At 39.4% G+C, this 21,495-nt stretch overlaps 1 protein-coding gene and 1 long non-coding RNA gene across 2 annotated transcripts in view; one reads left to right on the top strand and one right to left on the bottom strand.

Moving 5' to 3' along the window:
- LOC118566191 (low density lipoprotein receptor adapter protein 1-like) overlaps positions 1-21,495 on the bottom strand; it is a 53,391-nt gene that overhangs the window by 12,853 nt on the left and 19,043 nt on the right. The window contains exons 3-4 of the mRNA XM_036147601.1: positions 4,858-5,000; positions 1,364-1,476 (exon numbers count right to left, since the gene is read on the bottom strand). Coding sequence (XP_036003494.1) covers positions 1,364-1,476; positions 4,858-5,000 — 256 coding nt within the window. The remainder of the gene's footprint in view (positions 1-1,363; positions 1,477-4,857; positions 5,001-21,495) is intronic.
- LOC118566173 lies at positions 7,225-8,173 on the top strand. The gene is made up of 3 exons (XR_004932866.1): positions 7,225-7,244; positions 7,358-7,477; positions 7,576-8,173. It is a non-coding gene; the product is annotated as an uncharacterized LOC118566173 (long non-coding RNA).

The raw sequence follows: 21,495 nt of genomic DNA, 5'->3' as shown, positions 1-21,495 counted from the left end.
CGGAGGAAAACAACTCGCCTTACAGAGGGAGAGAACATAAAATGAACACAACAAATACAAATAAATTACATACGTGGTAAATATACAAGTTGTATACTCATAGGCATGAGCCACAGAGCTACCCAGAAACTAAACACACAGCTTGTGTAACCAAGCGGTTTCCTCTCGAGTTGCTATGCTCTATAAACAGTCTTGATTTGATCCTGTCTTATCTCTCCACTCACCCCTTTCACCCTCCACTTGCTGTCTTACCACAAGCGGTTTATGCGCAAGAAAATAAAGACACAAGGCGGCGGTGTCAGGGAGGGTCTTTTAGGGAGGTGGGGGTGGGGTCTCATAAATGAGGATAAATCCATCTTCTGTAGGCAAAGACATTGTGTGTGGCCTGATTCAGGGTGTGGGCAAATTACCCATTACGATATAAGCAGTAAAAAGTATTTCCAAAAAGAGCATATAGGGAGAAAAAAAAAGAGAGATCAAGGACCGAGCCATTACACCTGGCCTGGGGTCTGCAACAGCTGATAAAACGATTTAGAGCTGTACACAGACACGCTGACAGCATCCATTTACACACACACACGTTATCCGTCTTCATCTCAGACATGTTCAGGCTGTAGCTAAGAACCACTTGAGGCCAAGCTAAAACGCAAAGCACCAATCAGTGATGAGAATTCAGCTATGCAGGGATGAAGCACATTCTTTTTTTATTATTGTTAGATGGCACTAATAAGAGTCGGCCTTTACTGACAACAAGAGACAGCATTACAGACCTTTAATGGCTATCTGCAACCTTTCCATTGGCAGTTTGGTCAAAATTAATAATCCCACCCAAGATTTTAGACTTTAGGAAAACTTTTCCTCAAGACGGCTTGTATAGGAACTGTTTGGATGAGGGACTGAGTGCACGGCTGTGCAAAATTTGTGTACAATCTACATGAGATCATTATTATTGTTCTTTTGTGCATGCGGGTTAGTTCGGAGCCGCAAACAGTTCACGCTGGAATCAGATATAGGCAGCATTTTAAAAGTAATGGAAACGACCTCACACAAAAAAAAATCTGATTTAAAAAAGAATGGAATTGCGCATTAAGACCTACAGTGGAGACGTAGCCTTAGATACCAGAAAGTTACATTTTGAACACCGCTTTTAATTTTCCTTGCACTTCAGAATTATGCAGTACTCTGTGATGATCTATAACCTGGCGTGGACATATCCCCTAAAACCTGAAGAAAACACATTAAAGTCTGCAGTCGAAAAGCGGCAGGAGCTAGAAGCACTTAAGGTGTGCGAGCACATTTGGAAGGCCCTGCGAACACCTGTTCGTATCTGCTGCGTTATATTGAGATTGTCACTGAAATGTACCTGTATATTGAGACGTTCTCGATTAGATCTGCAGTCTCTGTGTCTGAGATGATTATGCCCTTTGGAGACACCGTCAGGGTTACCTTCCGAAACTTCTTGGCACTGGCTCTGGCCTGTGGACGTGAGAGAAACAGCAAGAGAAATAAGGATCAAACGCAGGAAACCTTGCTTCAGGTACATAGAGAGCTACCCTTTAAGACTGATGGAAATGTGAAAAGGCAATTTCTTATATGTAAACTGTGACAATGTACTTCTGAATATGGTCAAGTTGCTTGCTTTGCCCCCAGAATATGGGGTGAAATCTATAAATGGCGACAGAATGGGGGGAAGAATGGTGCAACGTGTAGCCCAGAGTGAGCACTCCGGGTCGGGCTGGCAGCCACCGACTCCCCCCGCTGCTCTGCGCCATCTGGGCTTTCAGTAAAATCTGTGGTAGTGCTGAGCTTGTAGTCCGTGAGAGCGCCTGTTGACAATGACAGTGACCGACCTCTTTCCCGTACAATTAAATCGCAAACAAGAGCAGTTTAGAGACTCACTGAAGTAATGACAGCCAAATGGGCACAGGAGGGACTGAAAAGGAAAAAAAGTCTTCACGTATATTAACTATGCGCAGGGTTTAAGTACAGTTACCTTTAATCAACCAAAAACTAGGTCTTCTCAAGGACAATTAACAGTGTCATCACTGCAAAAATGTATCTAAAAATACGTAAAATGTTCTTAAAGTTAGTGAATTTATCCTTGATATGAGTAGGAAAATGGATTATCTGCCAATGGAATGAGTATTTTGACCCCTAAAATAAGATAATTAGACATCCTGCACTTGAAATAAGATTATGGATATGAGTTGTTCCTATTTTAAGAGCAAAAATCTTATTCCATTGGCAAATAGTCTTATTTACCTGCCCAAATCAAGGACAAATACACTAATTTTAAGAACATTTTACTTATTTCTTGTTCTGTTTTTGCAGTGATGGCAAGCTGAAAGGGACCAAGAGTATCTTGAGGTGATCCAATGAACAGTAGTTTCTGTTTGAGCTGTCATAATAAAAAATATTTATATATTAAATGGAGGGCAGGAGTGCAGTAACTGGGCAGCAGGAGCTCGTTCATGTAGAAACATGGACAATTTTTGCTGCCCAGTTACAAGTGTCATGCCACCAGGCAAAAACCAATCTGTCAGCTTGAGATATGCCAAGTCCAGACTATTTCTGTACGTCTGGTGCCGCTGTCTTGTCTCATCATGTCTGAATGAAGCGGGGAGCAAAATGGGAAAGTCCCAAATGTATTCAGTTTTCCGGTTCAGGTGGACCGGTTGCCAAGGGAACGGGCAAAGACAAAACCGACTTTTATTTTTCCGCCCTGGTGTAAGATCGGCTGAATTTTAATCCCGCCATTAGGCTTGATGCAGGCTCTACTTGATAAGCAGAGGAGGTGTGATTAGACTGCCCGAGGAGAGCTGTTCATTTTGCAAAAAAAAAAAACTTTGACAAAATAGGAGCAATTCTGCTTGGTGATATCAAATGATTATAGTGGTTGGGGTTGCGTGTATTTACATAGAGGAATCTAGCACTGAGTTGTTGTTTTTTTTGTTTGTTCCCCAGCACTGTTCTGTATTCAGCTTCATCCCTATTGCTGTCCATTCTCACCAGCTTCCTTGTTCCTGCTATAGAAGTCCATTCTAAAAGCATGATGATACCATGTTGTGTTTCCCTGTGTGTTCAGGGTAATGTGCACTGAGAGTTTTCCACGACACACAGCATTTTACATTTAGGTAAAAAAAGCTCAGTTTTGGTCTCTTCTAACCAGAGCACCTTAATGTACATTTTTGCATAGGCTGTTGGAAACTGTATATGGGACTTCCTATGCCTTTCTTTCAACAATAGCTTTCTTCTTGCCACTGTGGTTGCCATTAAGCAACTGATCCCATCAAACGATTCGCCTTTCTGACCCTTAAATCTCTACAGCTCCAAAAGAATTACTGTGATCTTCTTGGCTGTTTAAAACTTAGTTTTTTGCTTTTCTTGCTCATCCGGTGATTTGGATGGGCATCAATGTTTTTGGCTGATATGTACCAGCAATAGGGCTGATTCGATTTGTTGGACCAGTGGCGCACATAATCTGTCAACATCAATATTTTTACTCAACATTACTATCACATTTTTTAATTATTTTCTTAGATATTTTTGGCAATATTTATCTGATAAAATATGTGTATTGATTTTCATTTAATGTACCACCCCTCCAATCTGGAAAGTATGACATTATCAGCATTGGTCTAAGAGCAGTGTACTGTTCTGTGCTCATAAAGTAAAGATACCTTATTAGAATCAAGCCCTAAAGATTTAAAAAAAGGATAGATTGGAAGTGTGCACAGGGCAAAAAAAAAAAGAAAAAAAAAAAGAATATACCACAGTAAAATCTAATTCTCTCTGTAACTGGTTCAATAATCCCACTAAGACCTTTAACTTGTGTAGGCCAGTCACCAACATACCAGCTGATAGTATCAATGTATTTTTTTTTTTGGGGCTGGCTGAATAAACATAATTTCTCAACTGAGATTATTCTTGTGGATTAAAACCTAATAAATCTTAAAATAGGGACAAAATACCATTGGAGTCCCAACAGTCAGCGACACACATTATAGTAGACTGAACTGGTGATATATTTATGGATATGAACCGGACCCATTTGACTTATAAACTGCTTTTAGATGCCACTTGTTGTGAAATAGCGCTATGGTGATATTCTGAATTGAACAAAATATTTGAAATTTCTCAATTTTCTCATGAAGTCTACTCGGAGTGATTCGAGTTAAATCTCATTGCTGAGTTCTGGCATGCAAAATAGGATTGTAGAGGGCTGTGGGGAGAGCCACCATAGCTGTTAACTAATCTTTCATGTCTGTGTGAATATGTGCATGCACTGAGGTTTAGCAGCTTAATTTCTACATCTGCTTCGTATCATTTATTGTTGCCCTATACACAATATAGTTAAGCCTGTTGCACTAAATTACTCTTTTCCTAACTCTTTATCGAACTTTGGTGATAAGAAATTGTGCTTGAGCACCTCAGTGAAATGCATTCATTTTAAATTTAAGCAGTACACTTAGTTTCCTTTGAGTGCACTATAGTCATCATGTGCTGCCCTACCTTTCTTAGTACTTTATTTGTGATTTTGAACATTCAAATTAGGTCTCTTCAAAGCTCCTTTGGTTCTTGCGAATGCCTGAAACAGTATATCAAACTACTAAAGCTACCATCTGCTATGCCTGATTTGACTGGTGTCCCCATTCTATAGCTTAACCCAAAGTCCCAGGTTTAAAACTTAAAAGAGCAGTGACCTTCTTACTTTAATACACACCGAGGTTTGAGCGAATAGCCTGTTACATCTAATCCCTTACCTCTCCAAATGCACCCAATAAGGGTCATATCTACAAAAGGCAATGCAACCGCAATTGTTCCAGTTTTCTATCTTTAAACCAATCAGAAACTCACCGTTGCAACGATTCTTCGAATGGCAGCTGAGGCCATGTCCTCTCCTTTAGGTTGGCCCACCAGGGTCATACCAAGATACTTGACATTGAACACCATCCCTTCCAGCAGGGTCTCCTTTGTGTCCGTCCAGTTTTCTGGCAGCTCTGATTGGACAAAAATGACAGGAAACCCACAAATTAAATCAGTCTTCTGCCAGCGTTTCATTAGGGTAGTAACAGGGTTGGACCTAATTAATGAGACGGGCTCAATGAGACGCTCTCGCCAAACAACTGCACAAAACGTGCATTCATATCTAGTACCTGTATGAGCACACATGATTATGTTGTATAATTACAACACATCATCATTTCATAAAAATACAAAAAAACAGGTGTTAATGATCCAGTGGAAAGGAAACAAAGAACAGCATTCAGCAAAAAAAAATGACATTCATTTGTATAGGCTTGCATTGCAGCTTCAGAATCAAACTACTGTTTTAAAGAGTTCATTGTCAAAATTTTTGCTATTTATCAGGCTGTTAACATTTTACAAAGCATTAATAAGCAGCAACAAGGCAGGTAAACTAGACCTTCCATCTGTCAATGCAATATTGCTTTTGCCAAGAAATTTCTCACTTTTAACCATATCTCACCATTTTGAATAAGCCTACCCAACTTCTTGTTAATGGCTTACAAAGTGTTTACAGCTGCATTTTTAAATCATTCAGTAACTACTACTTGTTTAAAAAGTAGAGTTCCTGACCTGGAGAACATACCAAAGGGCAGCAGGGGTGGGAAAACATACAGAATTAATCAACAGACTACATCAGACCGAGGTATGAAACATCTACTTGTTTAATCCACAGCAAACCTACCTTTTATTTAAGAATAAGATTTGCCGAAACATTCAACAACTCTATAGTCAGCACTTAAATTATTGATTTTCAGCAGTTTGCTTAATTTCTTTTTTTATTTTCGTTTAAATAATTTACTTTCCATAGCACCCACCTAATGGACTGGACGGAACAGGAAAATGTAACCTCAACACACAGTGTCCAGCATTACAGAGCATTACTGGCAGGGCCGGCCCGAGGCATAAGCGAACTAAGCAGCCGCTTAGGGCCCCCTGGTGGCCAGGGGGCCCCAAGCAGGGGGCCCCCAAAAACGATTGACCAGGCCCTGGTCAATCGTTTTTTTTTTTTTTTTTTTTTTAAACAATTAAATAACTTAAACAAGTGATATAAATGAATAAATGAATGAATATCAATTAATAAATGAACATTTCAAGAAAAAAAAATTTCTGATTCAACCGCTCATGCGCATTCACTTCGCGACGGCAGCCGCGATGGCGCTGGCGGCTCGCGGTACGCGCGCGTGCATTGACAATTCACGCTGGCGCGCACGTCACGTTAATAGGAAGGTCTAAGCCATGTCACAAAAAAGGATGTATCCCTCTGGTGCAGAAAAAAGAAAAAAGAAAAGGAAAGAGGAAGAGAAAAAAGAGCAAGATAAAGGTATGTTTGCATGATTATTTACGGACCGATATATTTTGTACAGCAGCAGCACAATTTGCACTCACGTCACTGAAGGTAACAGCTAGCTCGTCGTCATAACTCATGTCGTGATATTATCAGCCATCCATCACCAGAGCGAAATCCCCACCATTAACAGTGAAATATTACCCGTTATTAATATACATTTATCTAGGTAGGTGTGTATTTCATGTATTGATACATATCGGCGAGGGAGACTATGTTTCTCGGCTGGCCTGGCCTGGGAACGCCTGCTTGGGATTCCCCCGGAGGAGAGGGACGTCTGGACTGGGCTTCACTATTGAAGCTGCAACTCCCGCGACCCAACCCCGTATAGGCGGAAGATAATGGATGGATGGATAGATATCGGTTTAAGTTGGAGAAAACACAGATGCCAGCTTAGCTAGCATTGCTGTTTGTGTTGAAGTGAATCTACTACCTTCATAGAAAAAGCACGTGCGCTTACGCACGTGCTTTGCACATGCAGAGAGCCTCTCTGCTCTAAGATCTTTGGTGGGAGATAGTATTTATCTTTATTAGAAAATATACCAAAAATGAAAATAGACTGCAGTTTTATTAATATGGTGGTGAGTGATGACGCAGTGCTTTCCTCGTATTTAGGCTGCAGTAGATCACCATGTTAAGTTTCCCCCATATGGCAATTATGCCTCATTTGCCAATAAATTATGAATTGTTAGGTGTGGAGTTTCTTGTGGTGCAAGATGGGAAAATAAACTCATTCTACTCAATAAACTATGCATTATTCAATGTTTTTTCCCCCCAGGAACACTGTTGAAGTACTTTGGAGAACAACCAACTTTACCTTCCCCTAATGTTTCATCTAGTGTCAGTGCCTTCACAGCTGATGATGCAGCAGGTGAGGGTTTTCTTGATGGCAAATGTTTACATAGCCTGTTAATATGACATCAAACATTTAGCTTTTTATTTATTTCTTTATTTTTTGTTTGTTTGTTTGTTTTATCATTGCAGGTTCATCTGCTGCACAAGCGATTAAAAGCGAGGAGCAGTTACATGCGCCTGAAAGCGAGGAGCAGTTACAAGCACCTACATTCACCGATACGTTGGTTTCAAAATCAGCCGGCATGACAGGTCTGTTAATCTAAAAGTTTTTGTTTTGTGTTGGCTTTACAATAACATTTTCTGCTATGTTATTTCATTCTTTTTTATTAAATCTAATGTCCCTACAGGTCCTTCTACATCTGCACCCACTGCTATAGATTTACCATCTACTGCCTCAACAAGCTCCAGCTACCAAGAGAGATCAACAGCTCCTCCAATTGACCCAGTTGAATGGTCAGCATTCCTCTCAGACTTAGAAAGGACTGAACTGGTAAGAAGAGGGCCAGTGCCAATCAGTGACACCTCTACATTCCCCAAGAAATCAGATGGACGAAGCTTTCACTACCACTACACATACAGACAATTAGTTAATGGGGAAAAAATCAAGCGAAGCTGGCTAATTTATTCAAAGAAAAGTGATGCAGTTTACTGCTTCTGTTGCAAATTATTCTCAAGAAAGTCCACAAAGCTGTCAACAGAGGGACTGCGTGATTGGGTAAATGTAGGTGCTTTGCTGAAACAGCATGAAAATAGTCAAGATCATTGCAATAATATGGTGAAGTGGAAAGACTTTGCCCTCCGTCTTTCTAAGCAGAAGACTATTGATGCAACAGAAATGGCCCTTTTGGATGCAGAAAGAAATCGTTGGAGAGATGTTCTTATCCGTTTGATTAGTATCATTCAGTCTTTGGCAGAGAGAAATCTTGCACTCAGGGGGTCAGTTGATACTTTTGCATCAGGCCAACAATGGGAACTTCCTTAAAGAGGTGGAACTGATGGCAAAATTTGACCCGGTGTTAAAAGATCACATCAGACGAATTGATAGTGGAATGCAGCACAACACATACCTGGGTAAGACTATCCAGAATGAGCTGATAGAGTGTGTCAGTGACAAAATAATTGAGGTAATGGTGGCAGAAATCAAGGACTGCAAATATTATTCAATAATTTTAGACTGTACACCTGATGTTAGTCACCATGAACAAATGTCTGTTGTGGTGCGCACAGTCACTCTGGGCACAACACCAGAAATAAAAGAGCACTTTTTAGGATTTCTGATAGCTCCAGAATCCACTGGCCTGGGTTTGTCCAATCTAATCCTTAACAGGCTTGAGGAATTGAACATCCCTTTTCAGGATTGTCGGGGGCAGTCCTATGACAATGGGGCTAATATGAAGGGAAAAAACAAAGGTGTGCAGGCTAGGCTATTGGTTAAGAATCCAAGAGCTTTTTATGTGCCTTGCAGTTCCCATACACTAAATCTGACAGTGTCAGATGCGGCTAAATCATCAACAGATGCTTCTTGTTTTTTTGGAAATGTGGAGAAGGTGTACAATTTGTTCGCTGGGTCCACTCAAAGGTGGGACGTCTTACGGAAGTTTGTTGACATCACGCTCAAATCCTGGAGTGAGACACGCTGGGAAAGCCGGATAAAAAGTATTGAAGCTTTGCGGTACCAGTCAGAGAAGGTGAGAGAAGCCCTGCTAGAAGTGAGAAGTAAAGCAACTGACCCTGTAGTGGCTGTTGAAGCCAACTCCCTAGCGGAAGAGATAGGTTCATTTAGGTTCCAGATTTGTTGTGTTGTCTGGTATGACATTTTGTCTAAAATTAACATCACGAGCAAGCTTCTACAGTCAACAAACATGCAGCTTGATGTAGCAGTTAACCTTCTAAAAAAGAACAAAGGTGAACTTATCAGTTACCGAAAAACAGGCTTCTGTGATGCACAGACATCTGCTAAAGAAGTTTGTGAGCGGATGAACACAGAAGCAGTGCTGAAAGAGAAGCGATTGCGTTCTACAAAAAGGCACTTTGCCTATGAGGCTGCAGATGAGCCAGTAGTGGATGCTATGAAGAGGCTTGAAGTGTCATTTTTTAATGCTATAGTGGATTGTAGCATTCAGTCATTGGAGGATAGATTTACATCTCTAAGTGAGGTTAAAGATAACTTTGGGGTGCTGCTCAATTTTAGGGAGCTTGATCAAAAGTCCGGAGGGAACAATGTGAGCTTCTTGCGGAAAAACTCTCTTGTGGAGAGGAGGCTGATATTGATGGTAGCGCACTGGCATTAGAGATAGAGAGTCTTCCTGAACTTCCCCAAACTATGAAGACTGCCTTTGAGCTTCTCACATACCTCTCACAAAATGAGATGTTTGAGCTTTACCCAAATCTTTGGATAGCTCTCAGGATAGCCTGCACTCTGCCTGTGACAGTTGCCTCAGCAGAGAGGAGCTTTTCCAAGCTCAAATTAATAAAATCATATTTGAGATCATCAATGGCCCAGGAAAGACTAAGTGGACTTGCAGTCATTAGTATTAATAACAAAGTTGGCCAAGCAATACCATACAATGATGTCATCAGTGATTTTGCATCCAGAAAAGCTAGGAAGGAACGATTTTGAGGCATTGTTGTACAATTCATTGTTGAACCCTTGCTATTCTTATGTTTGCTTTCCTTATTAAGTATCTGTTTTTGTAACATTCTATTTTTGACTATATTATTGTTTGTTTATTTTGGTTTTATGTAAAATATTGCACATTTAATGCACATTTTGCATTTTTATTTAATATGTTTGTATTCAAAAGGTTTAATAAAAGAAAGTATTGTAAGTATTGTTTATTTATTTATTTTGTAATAATACATTAGCATAGTGTATTCATTTATAATATTCTCTATAACATTATAGTGTGACATTTGTGTCAGTAATGTGCTAGTATAGGTGATTCTGCATGGTGGGAGGGGGGGGGGCCCCCAAATCAAATTCTGCTTAGGGCCCCCAAGAGGCTCGGGCCGGCTCTGATTACTGGCACCAAATTCTCCACGTGGTTTGAGCCATCTGTCACTGGCAGACCCCATGCAGCTGTGAAGGCGACTAAAAATCCTTCCTGCGCTCCTTCCAAATTCTCTGAATTATTAACCATTGTTCAATCACACTGTGGAGGCTGGTCCAGAAGCAGGGGGCACGTTTGGTGGTAATATATGCAAATGCTCTGGGTAAGTAGTGGTCAGCATAGAGCACTGCAGGTTATTAGGCAGCAGTGGGTGACAACTATGACTTTAAATATAGTACACACACCGTTTTAGCTCTCAGGATGGATTTCCTTGCAATCCCTAATGAAACCACAGAGGGAAAATGCTCTTTCTCTGTAGGTGAGGGGTCAAACTCAACAGCTATAAATACAGAAATGTAGAAACACTTTGCAGTGAACATGGCTAATGTAGGTAAAATAAAAACACCTGCCCGACAAACTTGCTTGGCTGCCATTCCTTACATTTATATTATCCCTGAATTGTTATTCATGAATTTCCGAGGTTCATACATTTTTATTATCATGATCCATAATCATGTAACCTAAGGTTTAATAAGTGTGTGAATCAACTGGTCTATTCAAATTTCAGCAACATTAGAGAAGATTATCTTTGATTCACAGAAAAATAAAGGAAAATCTGTTTTACTTAAAAAAAAACTGGGCTATATGGAGCTCTGATCAAACTGAAAATTGATATTTGAATTCCAACAGCTATCAAAGACCAAAAGGATTTGTATAACAATGAATAAAATGTGGATGTGGCTGATGTAAGCAGGAGGCTGAAAGCAGAGTTAACGTTCATCCCAGTGTTCTTCATTCAACAACATCGAACAGATGAAAACGTGTGCATCCATAAGCCTCCGCTCAGCAGGCAGCATGAGACTTCAGCAGCAGCCCCCCAGATTATGTCAACAGCCATTATTTTGTGAACTACTGCTTTGCATTAATATCAAAGAGGAACAACAAAGGACTTCCAGTCACTTTCCGTGTAACTATTCCATACATTGGCATTATTCAAAGAAAATATACCAAAATCTATGTTTTATATAAGAAAAGAAGCATTAATTACAGCAGTAATAGCAACGTAGAACTTTTTTTTTTAAGTTACAGTTTCATATTATCGTTGTTTTTTTTTTCGTTTCTGTGAACTGCCAGTTAGCTGGCTGAAAGAAGGCAACCACAAATTTGCCTTACACACAAGACTTACAATTTCAGCCCTAAAGAAAATATTTCTGGTTGTACAAAAGAGAAGATGAGGAAACTAAAGGAAAGCCACCCATCCCTCCTGTTACATAAAATTAATGCTGTTTAAAAACCCCACTTGCTGTTTTAAAACCCCACTAGCTATGATCAATACATTTATTTTGCAGCTAGCAGCAGCCTGGCTACCCGAACAGTTAGCCCAACTAATTAGCCAGTTAATTTCACATTGTTTGAACTCCAGTGTTACTCTTCAAAAAGCAAAACATTAAAACAGTTTATACAATTCTGCCAAATTGACATTTGAACTCTACTGCAAAATTTTGCAAATGTTTATTCCTCACTTTTTAACTCTGTGTATAAATGTTACAGGAAATATTAATATACTTGTAAGAATCAATATGTTTTATGATTTTAGCAGTGGCATGATTTGCTCTATATAATACAAATATATAGATTATTGTTTTAAATTTCTGTGCAAATACCATCATACAATGAAACCTTGGTTTTACTGTAACGCAAGGTTATCATGCCTTGAGAATAGCAGCCAAGGCCTTTCAACTGTATGATTGTTGGGGTTTCCAAAAAAAGTAAATTTAAAAGCAGTTTAACATAATTTTTTCATTAAAACTTTCAGGTTTCTAGGGTCTTTGGACCCATCGACACACCAACCCCTGGTCAAAACATTTACAGCAATGCAGGTTTTATCAAAACGTCCCAACACTGCAGGCATGCTGTAAGGGCTACAGTCCATGTTGCATCTTCACTAGGAAACACCCATGAATTATTTAAGAGCTTTGTGTTGATGCTGCAGGGTTTCCAATATATCACCCCCCCCCCACCCCACCCCCCCACCCCAAGAAGAGCGCTTAAATTTTTAATACATCCAGTGCAAGAGGGACTGGGACTGATAAGAGTGACAGGAAAAAGGGTGGCTAATTGGATTTTAACATGTTGAAGAAAATCCTCAAGGAAAATATATATTTGTGCCTTTTGAACTTTCAGAGGGACGTTATGTGTCCACATGACCTGAGTGCAAGACCGTTAAAGCTCAAACTCATCTAGATGATTCAATTTAGAGATCAGGGAGGAGTCCATGCTTTCGTGGAACGGATTTGACATTTCTGTGTTTACTAAAGTGGAGCCTGGAAATAATTTAATACCCAGCATATGCTGGCAAAGGCACTGATTCTATTATGTACACATACACAAAAAAACAAGTCATTGTTCTGACAGCCTCCATGAATCAATGCACAACGACAGCGCGGCGCGAGCTGATGACATTTTACCACACGGAAGCCTCAAGTGCATTCGCATTAAAGTTACAAAGCCACTCAAGTGAGCGAAGGCGCCACGCTGAATAAACTAAAACGTGCGGCGGCGTGTTGGCGCGCTGTTGCTGCGTAATGGGCACCATGTGCTCTTCACGCCTTCAGGTACGTGCAGCTGTTTCATTGAGCGGCACACTTGTAATTTAATTTGCTCCGAGAAGTCAAAATTGCACCCGGGTGGATTCTACTTTGGCTCGACACCTACGCTGGTGGTTAATTAATAACACAAACAGAAGCACACAGGCCAATACACGCAGGAATAACATAAGAAGAAGAAGAAAAGGAACATCTGCGCAGGCAAGCAGAGTCCTCGAGCTACATGCTGAAATTTGTTTTAGTGAGTGAGTGCTCTGGGGTCGAAATAAACAAAATTTATAACGCCGCCCCTCTTCTTTTTCCCTACAGGTGATTTGGTAGGACAATATTTAATAGGAGAAAATAACACGGCTTAACAGCATGAGTGAAGAAGAAGTCGGCTTGCACTGAGGACCCCAGCGACACCCCCTCATCCTCCTTGATGTAATCGCGTCGCCTCCCTGTTTTACTCATCCGCTGGAAGTTAGAATCTGGGACGCCACCTTGACAAGGAAAATAGGCCGCACAATGAGGGAAGGTTGGTGGGCTGGGATCGCGTGGGTGACAGGGAGGGGCGCGGAGGGGGTGGATGAAACTGGTTTGCCGAGTCTGCCTTAAGGGGACAACCAAGTAGTCTTTGCGTTCAAGCTCTTATTCTTTTCACTGCATGCTTAAATCTGTCCCCTATATTACCTTTTACCTTTTGGATCCTTGCTTCCTCTGGCTCTTACTGCCAACAAAGTATGAAAGAAAACCCCAGCTTTCATGTAGTTCCTAAGAGAATATCTAACGAGAACCCCTCCGGGATGCTGGTTACCTCTCAGCCAGGGCAAACCACTCCAGAGCCAGACGAATGACTAAATTTACATGCACACGTGCAAATGATCCTGTCTTTGCATTACTTGGGATATTGCCTTCCTATAGCACGCGTAACTCCTTGCCATTCATACCGTGCCAATTAAGGCTTCAGCTTCCCGATCATTTTTGATATGTTTGTAAAACATCTGATTAACAAGGTCTCCCAGATTTTTAACATAAGTGTTTAAAATAACACGCTGTTTGAAGAATACTATGTTTACATCAACAGGATAGTCATCACAAGGTTATTCAAGATTCATTGACTTGACAGTCAGCTGTGCCACCGTCACACTTTCGCCAGCTGACATTGTAAATGAAATGTTATCGTAGTGTAAAATAATTAGGATCACATTACAATGTATGACCAACCTGTATAGATTTCATCTGAGTATATTTTTCTTGATTTGAATTCAGACCTGTTGGTCTTGTATAGCGCCCGGAGATTAATTTGGTTTTATATATGTGCTATATTGACAAACTGAATTGATAATGCAAAAATTAATAACACCTAGCAGTGCAACCTGTGTAAATGGAGCCAAACAAATAGATTCTGCTGCTAGGCAACCCGCGGCTCCATTGCTGGCAGCACAGCGGTAGCTGGGAGGTGGACCCTGCAAACTGCCTGACTGAACGACTTGGCTCGGCTTCAGAAGTGTTTGGAGTCCATAAAAGTGTTCAGATAAAAGTTAGACGGATTCCCATGTTCAGCTGAAGCAGCACAGCATCATCCAAAACATTTAGTCAAACAGGAAGAAGCCTCCTTTGTTGGAGTAATTGCTCTCTCTATCTTTTTTGTTCTTTAGCCAACATGAAGTCAACACACCAATAGCATTAGATTTATATACATGATTGTGCTAGAAATTACATTCTGAAGTCCAGACATTTTATTGTGTTTTATTTTCATCGAAACAACAGTTTGAAATCAAATTAACTTTGACTAATCAATAATACAAATATATTTGTATAGATGGCACTGTTGATGAAATGGAATCTGGTCAACAGGACAAAGAAACTAACATGTTCATGGTGGTGGTATCGGGATGATAAATTTCACAATTTATCAGCACAAAACTGTTTGGGTTTTTTTTTACCTAAAAGTTTAAGCTGAAAACAGGGTTGCTTGTTTCATAGTTTCCTCAGAACAAAATTCACCTTTGCACCTACACCCAAGAATAAGGCATACTCTAGATGACCTAATTGCTCTTATTCAGGGCAGAGAAGATAGATGGTTTGAAAGGGAAGTAAATTAATCCATTGGTTTTAAAAGAAGAAGAAAAAAATCTAAACAGTGCAAGGAGGCTTCAGATTTCAGCTTTGGAAAACATTAAGTCCAGCATTGAGCCTGATGCCCAGTCAGTTTCAGAACAATTCACACCTTGCCTGTGACCAGTAAGCCAGGCTATCAACGGCACTAATGATGCCTTATTGTTAGGGGAGGCCAGTTTGCATGTGAATTAGATATGCAGGACGGTGCTTTGCAACAGTTTAAGTGAGTGAAATATTTTCAACTACAAGAACTGAAGTCCAGTCAATCTATTTCTATCCTTTTTTGGATGTCCTGGATGACTGAGAATCTGTACCAGCATATTGTTTCATAGTCAGATGGGATTTATTTGGATAAAGGGTTCCATTTTTCATTTTAAATGGGATAACGGGCTCAGAACAGAACTTAATTTTAAAATCCATATTATGATTATTAATCATGTGATAGAAGGTGGTTCACACGGCAGGATAAATAACCAGATCTTTGCCCCAATTTCCCCCTTCCAACATGACCTGACTGTCAGGTTGGCTCTTAAGATAATCTTAAAAGATATTCTTGTCCTGTGTGGTGTGTTAAGAGTGATCTAGCCAGCTCAGAAGAACGTCGAGACCACTCCGACTTTAAATCAGGGATATTCAATATGTTGGATTGTCTTGCCCCGATATTCTAGAGTGCTTGGTGTTCCCCAAGGACAAACGAGCACGCAGCCTATTGACTGTATCTGTTAAAGCTACCGCTTCCTGTTGGTGGTGAAACACCTTTGGCTGCCCCAGCTTTTGGTTTATTCTTAAAAAGTCAGAGAAATGTTTACAGACACATCAGTGCTGACGGGCTCTTGATCGAACACGACGCAAGGTAAATGAATGTGGCAAGAGCCCCGACTGATCCTTCATTAAACATTATAAAGAAGTTTAGGTGCACGCCCATGCAAGGGTGGTACACCTCCTCACATGTCATCAGTAAAATAATGTGTCACCTCCGGGTTGCTATCTGATAGGTTGTGCCATGGCCCTGTGTCCCAGCCTGTCTAAGTGAGCATGCAGCTCCCAGGAAAACGGACATTGCACTCATACAGCCCATATCCAACAGATGTGTAGCCAATCAGATAGCGTGATGAGGGAAACCTTGAGAAAAAAACAAAACAAAACACAACTCACCTCCATATCATAGTGCAGCAAACATAAAGCCCCCAGTTCGTGTTGTCTTCACTCTTTCAATCAACTCCTTTTTAAATTTTTGTCAGTTAATATTAGTCCACAAACTATCTGCATTGTTATATCTCGTCGTCTATGTTCATTTAGTCTGAATTCTCGTTTAATCTTGAGAGGTTTAGCAAGACTCCCCGTCTGACACCCAAATGTTCCTGAGTGAAATCTGTTTGTGCGTGCTGTGTTGTGCTTCCCGTCTGACTGGACACCACACACTGTACAAGCAAACCTGTTAAATCTACGATTTTTTTTTTTATAGTTATGTGTGCTGTCTCTCAGGCTGTGAAAAATCGGCCGACAATTTTAAAATGAACCAGCCTTAAGATTAGAGAATAGAAGTAATCACAACTAAACAAAATCTACAAAGGGCCACTTTCACAGTGTTAATCCATTTAGAAAGCTTGACACCTCTCAATAACAACATCAGCTGCACATTCTCCTGAATACTGACAACAAAATAACTTGTTTATTTTTTTAGACCATGGGTTGTGGTTGATATCAGAAAGTCCCTCTACGTTTTTATCATTGCTCTCTGGACTGTAAAGGCAGAGACCATGTTCTTATGTTTGTTATTGATGTGCTTTACACACATTCATGTCTAAAAGAGAAGGTCCGGGCATGTTGGTGGTGCAGAGGTAGCAGCCTTGTGTGGAAGACTTAGTCCTCATTGTGGCTGACCCGGTTTCGACTCCGGCCCGTGGTCCTTGTCCAAATACAACACTTCTCTCATTGGTTGTTTTTATTATGAAGCATGAAGGACAGCTATAAAAAAAATTTACTGCTTTTGCTACTATTGAGCTTTTTGGAAATGCCCTGATAAATAAGCCCAAATCAATACGATTTCTTCGGTACAGACAAGAGCTACAGTTTGCCATCTGTGGTCATCCTTTAAACTAAGTCTACAAAGAGACTGAAGGGACTCTTATTTAGACTTTAGAGATTTTAAGTATGCTTCATGAAACAAAAACAAAGCAATGTTACAGGAAATAAATAATCGTCAACATATCAAATAGATTTTCCAAACATAAATTCAAAATATGATAAAAAAACAAGAACAAAATAAGTAGGGTATGCTGACAAGCGACACACCTTTACTATGAAACATCAGAATAACACGACCAGTAATTTTCTGTCAATTATCTAAATATCAAGTGATAAAAATCATGTGCTCCATATTGAAAGTGTGAATATAACTCTACCCAACCTTTTCTTTTTTTTCTTTTTTTTTACAATTATCACTTATCATCTTTCTGCAAACTAATTTCTAAAGCTTCAGATTTATTAAATGATTCAAAATACTAGAATGAAAAATGACCAAGGACAAAAGAAAAAAGAAACTATATGATGTTTGTACATCCACGTTCCTGTTCGGCGCCCTGGAAGTTAGCTGACTTAGAGCAGAGTAGTACTGGTGCTGAAGCAACATACAGTAACAAATGCTCTTCTTCATGCAAAACTGTTTCTGTTTCTGAGCTGTTTTAAGCTGTGGCAATCAGATATAAATAGATTTAACAATTTACCTTTTACTCACAATCACAGGCCCAAAATTATGTGGCTGTCATAAAATAGCAAGGTACAAATTACCTCATAAAACGCCACACCACATCGTCATCAGATCAGATCATAGCAGGTTAGTCTCAGTTATTGTTAGAGTCATACCTCCTAAAGGAAGAGTGGTTTATTGTTTTTTAGACATCAGCAGGCTTGTGCTTGGGCTAAACCGAGATCATAAGGCTACCAATGACAATTTCACATGCGTAAACTGGGCGTCTATTTTCAAACTCAAACTGCTTGAAAACAATGTCTTGGTGTATGAAATGTTATATTCCTTAAGCACTTATAATAAGGGATATGTTATGTTAAATAACCAAACTCTTTACGGTCTCCCCTGGTTCTTCTATCTGATAATGTGGTGTTTCTATTGTAGACTTATGTAGTAATAGTAATAATAGTATTTAATCTAAAAGGCAGAGAAATATTTACAGTTTCAGTACTGGGTTCTCATAACAACATAACGCAACTGGTACCTGAGAACCATGTTTGTTCTTTCACACAGATATTAAATAGGAAATATTGTGTCCACCCATTCAGGGGCTTGTAACAATACATCAGTGTTCTGCTCATCACATTGGTGGAGAGGATCATGCTGTAACGCAGATGTGCTGACACATATTTTCCTATAAACAGTCATTCTGTCCAGTTCAAGTATGTCAGGCTCTGTCCTCCAGGGTTTGTTTATCTGTAATCTCCTTGGTAGCCACCTTTGCAGTCCAGTCTCTGTAATTTCATAATATCGAACAATTACCAATTTTGGCATCTGGTGTGGGTTTGGTCCACTGGCCCTGTATACCACAAAATACCTGCTATTGATAACGGATTCCTCTGACATTCCTGCTTGTGGCGAGATTGTTGACTTCATTGCTCGTCTTTGACGATGAACAATGGTCAGGCTTTGTGATGTCATTTTGTGTAAAAAGAACAAGCAAAAAAAAATTGTAATAATAAAAGTTGGGTCAGATTTTTTCTCTCCATCAGAGAAGATTTACAGCTGAACTTTAAGTTCACTAAAATCTAAATGTACACACACATAAATAGTACAATTACAACTGTCAGGCATTTTTTTTTTTTTTTTGTTTTATCTTCTTGACACACATTTTTATTCAACATTATTCATTGGGTTTCTGTATATTGAGTAATTTTTTTTATTTCAGTTACAGTGATCACAAGGTCTACTGAGCAACATAATTCAATCAGAAAATTCCCTGGAGCTCCTTGAATAAATGAGAGCACGTATGTCTCGTTCACCATAATTTCATTTTCAGCAGAGCTCTTATTGAAGGCTTTCACTTCCATCTCTTTATATCCGCTACTCATCATAATGATCCTGGGAATTCTTTAGAATGAGCAAATTGGGCCAATGTAAATTAGTAATCTTTTAAAGAATGACATTAAATATAAAGGGTGCAGGAGAAAGCCTGTAAGGTGATATGCTTGGGCTTTATATTAGGTCAGACAAGTCAGGATAAAGAAAAAGAAAAATAAGACAGAAGAGACTGGCAATAAAGTATATCTCTTGGATTGAAAAAGCAAACTATATCTTGAATAATAATTACCTTTCTCTGCAGCTATTATGCAAATTTGCTGCAAAATAGCATCCTCTGAAGACTCTGTGAATCATTAATTGGAAACTGATGTTTACACGTCAAGCAGTAAAGGAGCCTTATCTTCTCCACTTTAAGAGTCCACAGGGTGAAATTGGATTAAAACAGCAGGTTATTTAGCTGCGCTACGTCACTATGCACCTCAAATTAAAATCCGGCACAGGCCTGCAGGTTCTGGTCCTGGATGATTTTCTGCACTCTATTTATAGCGGGCATCCTGGTGTGAAAATTGGGCTAATATTTGCTCTGCAGACTCCAACAGTTGGTGTGTGGCTAGTATTGTAAGGTGGGGGATGACTGAGGCAGATAAGCCGACAATGATTTTATCTTGTGTTTGCTTTTAATCCAACCCATAGAGCTCTGATTCCCAGACACAGGATTGTTCCTTACAATTACAGTATCATCGCTCTCTGCCTTTATCCCCAGGGTGTTTATATACTTCAGTTTGTTTTGTTTTATTTCAATGCAGCTTTTACATTACAAACAGAACTGAATAAAAGTTTGATTTTCAAGCACTAGCCGGCTATTAAAAAGCTGTTAAAAACTTAACGACTGCCCAAAGACATTTTGCTGTGAAGATCGGGATGATAAAAGCGTAGTCACAGTTGGTGGAAACAATGAACGCCACTCAGCTAAAGGGCATGAACAAAAGAGGAAGTGGAGCAACTGCTCCATTTTTTTTTCTAAAAGTGGGGGAGCAAATCTGCCTTTACTTCCCCATTCTGTTGACCCCTAGAAATGTGATCAATCCCTCACAAATTTAAAAAGTCAGTTGCCAAAATATATGCTTATTTTTACCCATCCAACCATATAGTTGGTTAACTAACTATAACTATAACTCTTTAGTTGTGTGTAAGAAAAATATTTTCATGTACCTCATTTGTACATTGTACTTAAAATGCCTTCTTTAAGAGCAAAATAGAAGTCAAATTCCTTGTTGCATGAAGCATCTTGGCCATTAAGACAGATTCCGATTATATATTCAGCAATTCAGCAGTTAACTCTAATTATTCATTCATTCATTTTATTTGTTCTTTTCATGGTCGTGCAGTTACATTATTTAAATTATTACTAGAAGATTTTAGAAATAATTGCCAAATTTTAGCCATGCATCTCTGAGTTTGTTTGATCCAACTCACCCCGTGTGCCTTGATCCTATTTGGAAGAAAGAGTAGTTTCATCCCAGCGTGACTTCCTCAGTCAGACAAAGAACAGATTCAGAATGTGGTTTGATAGCTCTGGACCTCTTTAGTTTATCATAAATGAGAGGGGGAAAAAAACAATCAAAATCTATTTTTTCACTATGGTCTCATTTTTGTACAAAAATGTGCTTGCCAACCTTCTAAAACAGAAGTGATGAAAAAGTAAAGTTGTTTATCACTTAAGCATATAAATGTAGGCTTTATGTTCCTGTTTTTGAGAGAATGAGGGAAACAGCTGATCCTGTTTAATGTACATCTGAAAAGCAAGTGTTGTTGTTTATCTTCTGCTAACGATCTGACCCACAGTTTTTGCTACCTACTTTGAGTTTAGTGCCTCCCTTTATCTCTGTCGAGATCTCTGTATGGATACCTGAGTGGAGAGGTAAAAGCTTCACTGTCAAGCATACATTAAAACAGACTGGGAAATACAATTTGGCCTTAATAATGAAATTTTGGATATGATGCCTGACCAGTAAAGGACTTTCTATGGTATTACACTGGCTATGAGAATGCAATCAAAGGTGACCTTATATAGAAAATTTACTTTTTGACGGTTTTTGTACTTCCATTTGGGCCTCTACTGCTTCTAGAAACTGTCCAAGTGCTAAAAAGACAAAAAAAACAACAACATCCAGCTGTTTTTTGTCAATAACTAAATGTTTGTTGGTGTTTCAAAAAGTTGCAGTAATCTAGCTACAGCTAATTTGCAAAAATTTAAAACACCACATTTTAAATGAGCTCAAATTAGGTGAAACTGGGGAGCTGAAATCTCGATATCTGAGAATAATTTGAAGCAAAGAATGTAATCAACATGTTTGGTATAGCTCATAGACTTATCCTAAATGTTTAAAGAAAGCATAATGCTCAGCCTTAGGTGAATGTCAGTATATATGTCAGTATTAACATTAATATAGTCTCAGATAAGACATAACCAATGAC

This window comes from Fundulus heteroclitus, chromosome 15 (assembly GCF_011125445.2).
Source record: "Fundulus heteroclitus isolate FHET01 chromosome 15, MU-UCD_Fhet_4.1, whole genome shotgun sequence".
Lineage (NCBI taxonomy): Eukaryota > Metazoa > Chordata > Actinopteri > Cyprinodontiformes > Fundulidae > Fundulus > Fundulus heteroclitus.
The sequence above is the reverse complement of the archived record's forward strand: the minus strand, read 5'-3'. Positions and strand labels throughout refer to the sequence as shown.